This window comes from Chelon labrosus (assembly GCF_963514085.1).
Source record: "Chelon labrosus genome assembly, chromosome: 3".
NCBI classification, from domain to species: Eukaryota; Metazoa; Chordata; class Actinopteri; order Mugiliformes; family Mugilidae; genus Chelon; species Chelon labrosus.
This window is the reverse complement of record NC_140339.1, coordinates 20017641-20028507: the sequence shown is the minus strand read 5'-3', so window position 1 is coordinate 20028507 and position 10867 is coordinate 20017641. Positions and strand designations below refer to the sequence as shown.

The 10867-nt window shown below is 43.1% G+C and overlaps 1 protein-coding gene across 1 annotated transcript in view; it reads left to right on the top strand.

Moving 5' to 3' along the window:
• Positions 1 to 4269: 4269 nt before the first annotated feature.
• mdga1 (MAM domain containing glycosylphosphatidylinositol anchor 1) overlaps positions 4270 to 10867 on the top strand; it is a gene marked incomplete at its 3' end in the record, with an annotated part of 163346 nt that continues 156748 nt past the window's right edge. The window contains exons 1-2 of the mRNA XM_084541498.1: positions 4270 to 4799; positions 5914 to 6003. Coding sequence (XP_084397624.1) covers positions 5937 to 6003 — 67 coding nt within the window. The 5' untranslated portion in view covers positions 4270 to 4799; positions 5914 to 5936. The remainder of the gene's footprint in view (positions 4800 to 5913; positions 6004 to 10867) is intronic.

Here is a 10867-nt window from a genome sequence, read left to right as displayed (position 1 = left end):
GATCCCAAACTGATCAAGTATCTGTGGGATGCACTGGAATAAGCCTGAAGGTGGTCATAATGTTGTAACGTGATGTGAGCAGTGCTAATAAGCAAATGTTAGTAATGCAACATTCATTGCTTTATCACTGGGATCATATTGGTGTTGACCTGGCCTCCAAATTCACTAGATCCCGACCCACAGGACCCAAAGGCCCCCACTAACAACATTGTGTTGCCAGACACCACAGGACACCCTCAGAAGCCCTATGTCCATTCTCTGATGAGTCATAACTGTTTGAGAAACCTACACAATATAAGAAGGTGGCCATAATATTATACATGATCTGTTTTATTATTGGTACCTTTCAGTAAGTATTTTTTTGTTTTGGTGCACTTATAAAATCTTGGGAGCTTGGAAATTGCAGCATGCCGACAACCCTCAATTTCCCTTGCTGCTTGTTTTTGCCCTGCACCAGAGTCCTGCAGAAGAACAAATTACACTGTAATTTGAGGCTGCAATATAAAGTTTTACCTGGTTTTATGTAATATGTTGGCTCTTAGGTTATCACTTCTGTGGATTTGTTATTACTGTATATCTGTTAGTTTTGTAGTACAGTTTTTTTGTGTCAGTGGCTGGTTGTCTCTGTATGCAGTCATCTAATGCAGCTCCAGCTTCTGCAGAATCTGAAAAAGATGACACTGTTTTTTGTTGTCACAGTGTTGACCGCGTGTCATGGGCCCCTTAAGCTATTGATTTTATTTGGTTATCCCTTGTGTAGTCGTTTCCAACTTTATGATGAAGAGGAAAATCACTTCTTTGTGCCTTTTTGGATTTCTGAGTTTCATCAGTCTTTTGTGTAAATATATTCCATCATCTTCTGTTGTCAGTCTGTTCTGTTCACTCGAGGTCTTTGCCTGAGTTTTTTTTTTTTTTGTATTATTTTTTATCTGTGCTCTTGTGCCACACATTCTTCTGCTTCCTTTTGTGCCTTGTTTCGCTGTTGGATGTTTATGCCTATCCTGGATTTATGCCTGGATCTACTCCCAGTGTTGTGTTTGCCTAACCATTATCAGCTTTCTAAATAAAGCTCGCTTTTTGTTCTTCTAACATGTGTCCCCCCCGTTTGGCTCCCCTCTGAACGGAGCACTGCGACATACAGACATTCGGCACTCTGTAATGCAACCAATGAATTTCTGAGAGATTACATTTGTTTCTATAAATAACTGGGGCAAATACTGCATTATAATAAAGGAATAATACAAGAAATGGATCAAATTTAAAGAAATATGGCTCATAAAGTGTCTGCAAGAAATAGCAGAAATCCACCAGCAGAGGACTTACTGGTAACTGGAAGACGTGTTTTCCCATAACACATTTAGCCCTTCTCGTGACAAGCTAATCATGCAGCTCCACCAAGATACTAAAAGGTGGGAATCGCATCTGGAAGAACGTGCAGTTGTCAAATTTGTGTATGTATGGCATTTGTTCACTTCTTTGTTGGCTCATTACACCCCTTGCAATTATTGCTTCTCTCAGAATCCATCTGCAGAGTTTCATGTAGTGAGAGGAACGTGTATGCAGTCCAGGAATTACTCATGTTGTGGGGACCTAAATCTTTTTAAAGTCCCCTTACTGGGTGTATTCCTTCCTTATAGAGACATAAATTAAGTTCTATAAATCACTGAATTTGAGGGTGAAGACATGTTTAACGGGGAGGCTTGTGGGCTAAGCTTAGAATATGTCTCCAGTAAATTAATATAAGTCAGGAATACACGTGTGTGTGTGTGTGTGTGTGTATGTGTGCGTTTCTGCATGGCTCCCACCCAAGGTTGTTACTACAACATGTTGTCTTTTGAGATTTATCGCCTTAAGCAGCAATGATGTGCTCTCAGCAAGACATGCCAAGACTGCTGGCTGTAGCCCAAGATGAGGGGCAAAAAGGAACGGAAGGAAAGAAAGAGACAGATACTTGAGCCAGATCCCATGGTTTTGTTTACTCTGAATAAAAGATTCATTTGAATCGAGAGTGATGAGTAATTACTGAGTGTCTTGATTCTGTTTAGGAATGTCAGATGAAAACCCCCAAATGTTTACCGCTCACCGTTGTCCAGAAATGAGTGAAGTGTACAAATGTTGCTGCCACGTTTGGCACAGAGTGATTCGCTTTAAGTTTAGTCTTCCGAAAAACTTCCCTTACCCCCCACCCCCTCAGTGATCATTATGATTCAGCTGAATAACCAGCTTACTTGAATGAACTTTTTCGTGCTGCCAAAATCAGAATCAAGACTGATTTAAAGACCAAGAAGCTTGCAAGCATAGAGAAGTTACACTTCCATTTTTGGAACTTTGTCATCATACAAGCAAGAGTTTCGGATGGCTGGTGCACTGATGCAATAGAGATTATTTGGTAGAAAACATGTTTCAAACTGTCATGTGGGATTAATTAATACTGCGTGCCTCAGCAGGATTATTCGCTGTGTAGAAGGCATTCAGAGTACAGTAGCAGAGACCACTTTGAAGTTTAACATCAGAGACCCAGAAAGACTGCAAATTAGACAGATGGACATTTGACTGGAGGGTTGCTGGTCCCAGTTCCAGATAACCTGTGCAAGTGTGGGCGCCTAAACCAAATGAGAAATGCACTTCGCTGCCTCAACTACCCATGTGCCTCTGAGCAAAACATATCCTCCGCCGCCGCATTGTGGTCCAGCCGGTCATTAAGTTATACTCAGTTACGTACAAGAAATTCAATCAGTTGCAGGGAACGCAATGCAGAAGGTGACTGTAGGCCATGACGATTCATGCTGAACATTAGGAAATCAAGCTCAGATTAGAAATGATACACCACAGACTATCCTTACATTTGACATTAGAAATATATACATATATACATAAACCCTTTTTGTTTATTGTCCCTGCTTTACATTTTCCTTCAGACGCTTACAGAGGTCAGTGGGATATAAGTGTTGAACTGAACTGTGTTTAAGAATCTGCAGTAAAAACACTCCAACACACCCGGCATCCTAAAACTGCAAAATCAACCCACTTGGTGCTTAACAGCAGACCAAAGAAAACATTAACCAAACAGATAATCTTTTGCAATGCATCTCCAAGGTCAAAGTGTGGATCTGTTTCTTTGTCGCACAGTCATTAGACTAAGCAGAGCTAGTCGCATCGTACGAGATAGAGAATCACCCCATCAGGGGCTGAAACACATTTACAGGCTCGCATGCGACTGCTTCTGAGCCTGAAGACTACACCACGACGCCGTCCTTGCCCTTGTTTTAATTGCTTCTGATGGAATCTTGTATGACCACCAAGAGAGTTTATTTTTTGCCTCAGTGTTAACGCTAAAAAAGAAAATAAACTAGAAGAAGCAGTGTCATTGCTGCATTGTATGAAGTTGCAGAAATTAAACCTCTATTGCTTTGTTTCGCTGACAGATTGCTGCTCCTCTCTGATAAGCAGGCTGTTTGATATTTTAAGTGTCTATTCCATTTTATCCAGCTGCACACAGAGGCGCCGCTAATGATAAACCAACATCCTCCGCGGGGAGGCCGGAAATATAAGGGCCCTTCAGGATGCTGATTTCAGACCCTATTACAACAAAGGCATGCACACACACACACACACACACACAAACAGGCACACACATCCTTCAAGGCGGTGTGGAGCTTAAACACGCCCTCCCGTGGCCTCACTGGGAACCTGCAAGAGCAACGCCGCTTGTGAGTGGAGAAACAGAGAGATACAAAGAGGGAGGAAATCTCTCTGTATGCGCACGGGGTTGGGTGGGTTGTTCAACAGTCGGTTTGTTTTTGCTGTCATAAATAATTGCTCCACGCAGAGGACTGCTGGTGTTCGGGGCTCCTCCATTAAGCCAAAGAAAAAACTTTCGGAGCGCCTTTCACCTCTAATTGGCATCGGTGGCACAGCAGCTGGCGAACTCCTCCAAAGAGTCGACAAGAGAGAAAAACACGAAAACCACTGCTGCCCCTGTTAAATAATGTGGTGCCCACAAAAGGAAGGAAAACCTATTTTATGGCGAATGAAAGAGGAGCAGAAAAACAGAGAGAGGGTAGTAGTGGTGTTCTTTTGACAACCTGTTCAGTGTGGCTTGAGCGCATCTATGTGTGAGCCTCTGTCCTCCCCGCCCTCCCTCTCTCCATCCCTCCATCCCTCCCTCTCTCTTCACAGACAGGGGCGGTCGTTCTCAGTCTGCGCACATATTCCACTTGGCCAGCTTCACTTGAGTCCACAGACACAGCGCTGATTGAGCGAGCGGAGGGGAGCTCATTTTCAGAGCGCATGATTGTTAGAGGGGCTTCACTAGACTGTCACCGGCCAGAAGCATAGAGGGAGGGACAGTAAAGCCGTTTCCACCACGCCTTTCAGAGTAAAAAATCTACAAAAGGGGAGTCCGGTGTGTAGGATTTTCCCCCACTAGCCTTGCTTGAGTTTTTCCAAAGGGAAAGTGGTTTGTGTTTTTCATTCTTGGAGAGACGGACTCTGTGGAAATCGACCGCAGACATTCCGCCGGCCGATTCTCTGTGCGTAAAATAAAAGTTTAACACGCCGAGGAGATCATTTAAAAGGTCTGAGAGCACGGCAAACTCCACAATAAATTCCAGGAATTGTAAAGCTCTTTTTTGGACGCCCAGTGGAGGAGGATATATAACTTTTGAACCGGTTCTGTGAAGAGGTACGAAGGCGGGTTGGTCTAACGGAGAGCGGAGGAATCCTCGCTGCAGAGCCGGGAGGAGAGCGCGCAGCGCAGGGTGTCGGACTGACCCAAAGGGCGGCACCGCGGGGATAAGGTACGCGACAGTGATTACACAGACACTCCATTTTTTATTTCTATTCTTATTCTTTTTATTTCTATTATCTATTCACTTTACAGCAGACTACGTATTTGTATAGGTTTTTTTTTAATCAAATGCGCATCCTTAAACCTGGCTGTATTTTAAATTGCACTCTTCAACAGTAGCTATCAAAGTTGACCATCCATCCTACAGCTGTAACACCCCTCACTGCAAAAAGCACTTACATTTTAGGATTACCTTTATTATTTGCACCATATTTCTATTTATGCGCTCAGTGTAATGTTGTACTTACTGCCAGTATTAGTATTAATGCAGCGAATTAACTCGCATGCATCGCGTACCAAAATAAAACTTTGATCACAGCGCACTTCATAAAGCAACCTGTCAATGCAGCCGACCCAGAGCCATCACACAAACGTCGGAGGGAAACCCTCACGTTCGGTCAGTGGAGTCATCTAAAAGAAATAAAAGAAATAATGGCGACATGTGTCGACAGAAGAAATTCAGAATCAAATTCTTTGATGCGGTTAACACGAATGAAATAAAAAAAGTGTGTTTTCCTTTTTCCCTGGCAGCCCATCTATCACCTCCTCCGGTAGACACGCTGTAGAAATAATTCTATTGATCTGAAGAGAAGCCTGTACGCGTGGGTGTTTGGCGTGTAAAGTGCATGACCTCACCTGTTGTAGATAATCCTCCATGAATACCGCAATCTAATCCTCACTTTGCTCCTGTCCTGGGTACACCTGCCCACCCCTGCGCCTCGGCCAGAGGAGGACGGAGGAAGTTTAGTCACGCTAAACGGCAGACATCCACAATCCTGTCAATATCCAATCCTCTAACACAAAGCATCGCTTGTAAGCTTTTTATAATCCACGATTCCTCATTGAATTACCCGCCCTTTAAGTTGAATGAAGCGATGTTGGCTGTGCGGTGGAGGCTAAATTGCTCTGTAATATTATTTTCGTGGCTTAGAGGGTTGGAGGAGGCATTTCGAACACGAGAAAACAATTTTAAGTACCCCTTCTACCTTTTTTTTCATGGTAATTGCTCAGCTGTTCCCCTCCATGCCTCTGTTTTCATCTCTCTCTGTCTCTCTCTCGTGCAGGTTATGAAGGAATTGAGCTGAACATGGAGCTTTTCTGGATTTTGTTATTTTCTAGTCTTTCTCCTCTCACCTGGGGCCAAGGAGTTTACGGTAAGGACTTGATATTTATCCTATAACTACATCAGTACTTAGGCTACTTTATTAGTGCAGACCGATTCAGCTCCATCATTGGCAGTGATGAGAATTAGTTCACTTATTAAACTATAAACTTAACTAATGGCTTCTCTGTGGCCCATGCTGGCCTTCTCAGCTTCTCAGCGCAACACCTTTATAGAAGGCGCTGTAATATCCGGCTTTTAAACCACTGCCAGAATAGCTTCAGGGAGATGGACAGAAAATTATCTTGAAAGGGAGATATTAGCTACTTCTTAGAAGTCACAAGAGGGAAGCTGGGAAAACATCCAACAATAGCAGAGGGGAAACCCACCTACTGTAAATCCAATTTAATTCCATTTTTAGACAGCAATAAAATGTTATTTAATTTTTATGGTCAATGTGGGGCAAGAAGCGGTCTGAATTACACACTGCTTTGTAATAACGTGTGATCAGAGCTGCTTGCGCTTTGTCATTTGAACTGAACAAAGGTCATAGTTGAGCCAGAATTGAAGTCACCGCTAGGTCCGACGCATACTGATCAGCCGCACACACACACACACACACACACACGCGCACTGAAACCCACCGGTTTCAACAAGAGGATGCAATTTGCAGAGCTCTCTGAGACGTGGCTCGCCTTTGTCAGGTTAAACAGGCCGCTCACTCAGTGCTTTTGGGGATAAGGCTGCGATCTGTCCCCTCCGAAGACTGCGGTCTCACTGTATTACAGCGGCTCGGTTTCTTTTTCCACAGGCGCCTGGCCAGATACGCATCCTCCTGTCCCTTCGGGCAAGACAAACACACAAACTGATCTGTCAGCTTTGATACTTTGATTTTGACATGTGAAGGCATGTGGCAGCCATTGAAAACAAGGCCTGTTTAGTCATAGTAGCACAGAGTGCGGTTGTCATAAGCGATCCCGCAGCCCGCCGTCACGCTGAGAAATGCTGACAGTCTGTCATTTGCTGAAGCATATAGGCCCGTGTAAAAGTCCTTGCTAACTAATCAGGCTTGTACCACTCTGATACTTCACACTGCTGCTGACAAGTCAATATTGGTATAAACTACAGCCAGCTTACATGAACCATAACATGTACTACATAGCTGGAACCACCAGTTTAAGTTATTTTGTTTCTTCTTTTTATAGAAGATGTCAAACGTGTGCTTAAAATGACAGATTTTGCTCCTTTTAGTTCCCATATATATGCCGTTATCTTGGATCACTGAACACGCAAAGCTTTCCTGTTTTGAGCGTGCTCTTACATTCAGTTTAAAAAGATACAGTGTCCACATTTTACAACTTTTCTTCAGTGCCAGCTCTCATTTAGTTTGAGTTTGATCAGCTGTCTCCACATCGAGACTCACATCTCCAGTTATTCCTGTGTGCATTCCTCATTTATTTTTTTCATTATAGCCGTTTAAAATAGTTTGGAGTACTCTTCAGGGTGGTATACTGATTGTCATGAAACACTTGTGCCGCTGTGCCTCATGGGCTCTGCCTCAAATATGCAGTGGGTCGAAGCAGATACGCAGACAGTGCCAGTTGTAGAGGCTGCTTTTTTTGAAGGAGTGTGTTTTTATCTATTTTTTTTTTTTTTTTATCATAGTGTTTTTCTCAGTGTTATAGGTAATTTTTCTCGTGTAAAACAGAAGTCTTTCAGCTACTGCTGATAGAAGAAAAGTCCCAAGGGTGTTGTGGGAATTAGACTGGCCAGCATTCACAGGCCGCCCGCACTCCCAAGTGGATGGTGAGGTGGTGCTCAGCTGCGTATATCCGTGTAAGAGCTGTTTCATGTAAGTAAATCATCATCAGTGAAAAGAGCCGTTGCGAAAGAGCAAATGGTTTCACAATTTGCACAATTGCAGTAAACAACACAAGTAGGGAAGATCGGGAAGAGCGCCAACGAGTTTGGCACGCTCTGCATGCAGATATGCATAAAATGGTTTCCGTCACTTTGGAATTGTTTAGCACTTGCTCTAGCAGACAGATGCGACTTACTGTCCGTCGGGAGCCGAACGGTGAGAGCGTGCCTGATTGATGTCAGCGCTTTGGACGGCTGCGAGGTTCATTTACTGTAGCCTTCTCTGGGGTGTGTTTGGACGTGTGCGTTTCGTCAGCTCGAGCCTGTGAATCTGGGCGTGCAGGTGCTCGCGTGCGTGAGAGTGCGAGCCTGTGAGCCTCCGAGCCCGTACGAGGTGTGCGCAAGTGTGGGACGTGTTTGTGCAGCAGACACACTTCTTTTCCCACTGCAACAGTTTGCTGCCTCAGCAGGGACTTGTGGATCAGCCAGTGTTTCTCTTGCAGCAGTGTAGTATTGATTGCACTTCTGTGAATTCTGATAGGCTGTCAGAAAGCTTGTAACACCTGTCCATCATATTGCAATTGAACAGACAAGTGCACTGAGGAAAGGTGATGCGGCGTATCAAAGGAAAAAGGAAAATCTGCACACCATATGCTTTGTCACAGCTTTGTTATGCGAGTCTAATAAGATCATGTATAGTATGACTTGTTTATTCGAGTCCTCTCCTCGCTACTACTTTGCTTTCCCTTGAGGGGATGAGCTTTTTATATGCATTTCCAGACACTAATCACAAACATCCCTCCATGTATACAGTATACAGTATACAGCGAATTTCAAGTTTCATTTAATGTGGATGAACTGTAATCCAAGGGCATTACAAGCATGATGTGGCATTCACATGCGCCAGCTCTCAGCACACTCAAGGATTAGGCGAGGTTCAGAAAATTTTGTTCTGTAGGATGTAGCTCCTCAACTGAAGGATTCAACACAGACAGAGTGTACCAGGAAAAAAAAAAGTGTCTCTCCATCTCTGCGGCACCGCTTCATATCACACTGTGTGAAGCAACAGAGTTCACAGAGACACCAAATCATTGATTGCTTGACAAAGTCACACAAAAGCCATTAGCCGGTGCTGTAGATGGAACCCAAACTGCATTAGCCTGCAATACGATGCTTCATTATGCTCTTGTTAACAGGAAATTTAATGAACTTAAATCAATGGCTTTGCTTTACAGTGCTCTTTTTTAGATTTGAGCAAGGCCCTCGCGGCAGCAGGAGAGGCGAGGCCTCGCCACCAGCCATAGAACAAAGCACGACATGAGATGCAGAAAGTGGAAAAGTTTAACATGCCTAAACTGTGCACAGATCTAACATCACTTTGAAGATGTCGCCGAAGGAAGAATGAAAGTCTTGGAAAACATTTCTCCTTTTTTTTTTTTTTTTTTTTTGTTATTTGCAAAGTGTCTCAATCTGAAACTTTGCACGTAACAGTGATAGAAACCAACCAGAGTACATTTACTCAAATGAGCTGAAGTGAAAATATGATCTACTTGTACCTTAGTTCACAGTTTCAGTTTTCTGTCACTAAATATTTATAAAAAATTTACTTTTTATTCTGCAGATTCATATCAATAATAGCACATTTTTTTTATCAGCTAAGCTAAGACACAGAGGGTGCTACTTAACCAGCAGTTTATGGCTGCAACATTAAAGTCATATACACATTAATGCATGGACATTGCAGTTAAATAAGGGCTTTTATCTCTGTCTTTCTATTATGTGGGATGGCGACCACAGAAGTAACAGATCTGAATCCTTCTTTCGCCACTTGCTGCAGTATATTAGCTTGCCACGGCGCATGGTTGAATGCCAGTGACCTAGAAAAAAAAAATCATTCCAGGTTTAACCGGCCTGGCCACTGGTTCCCCTGTGACTTTAACTCTTCCGCTCCCCACATCAGCACTTTTTGTTTGTGTCTCTTTTATGCCTCTTGCTGCTGAGTTTATTTTGGATGCTGAATATTGCCCTTTTCTAATAAGCATCCATAATTTATTGGTGGCTCTGAGGCAAAGGAGAAAGGAGGAGGGGAGGGGCAGGGGAGGAGAGACAGTGATAAGAGGAGACTGAAGCATTAAGTTAGAGATGGTGATAATCTTTCACCTCCTACAGTCGGACACCTACGACGTTCCTCCAACCGTTTGCCTCCTTGCTTTATTTTTTTGTTTAGTGCATTTATCTGTGTATGTATGCATTTTTGGATTATGGATTCATAATTGTGCACACACACACACACACACACGCCTATAGCTTTTTTTACAATACGTATTGCACTCTCTTTATGTACGCACACACACATACACATTTTTTAGTATTACGTTTTTTTTCATTCCTACACTGGAGCTCAAATGGCATCATTTTGGAAGAAGTCCACTTGACTTGGCCACTATAGATGGCTGAAACATCGCATTAGTAATTCATTTCTACAGAGTAAGGCTGGGAACTATTGTGTTAAATTTTCCAACAACACATGAATGCTGTGTGCGTCAGTCTGTTGAAGGAATAATACCACTTTGAATAGCTTCTGCAAACCAAAAGGTTGTATTTTTCTCAGAAAATACAACCGTAGAACCTATCCTAACTGTCAGTGGCCGAGAGGCGGGGTAGCGACACTCTTGACAGGTAACCAGTTCATCACAAACAACCAGTCATTGGGTTTTCAGCTACGTGGCTCAACTAAAGCAGCCACGCTGGCTGAGTGGTCTTCAAGAAATCGCCTTGTTTCAGATAAAAAACAACTTGAACTTAGCGCCTGCAGCAGTTTTTAAGGCGCCGTTAAATTAATTCAAAACGAAAACTGAGTTTCTGAGGGAAACATTTGGTGCACTTTTAATAACGATAAAAGAAAAAGAAAAGTTGCCCCAACATTTTTAATCTCCTCTTGTTTCTCACCTCTAAACTATATTCTAGATAGACAGACAGACAGATGGATGGAAGAATAACAATTAAGCTTCACAGCAGTAAAGATGTAAGGATGTAAAGAAGCAAGTGGCTGATTC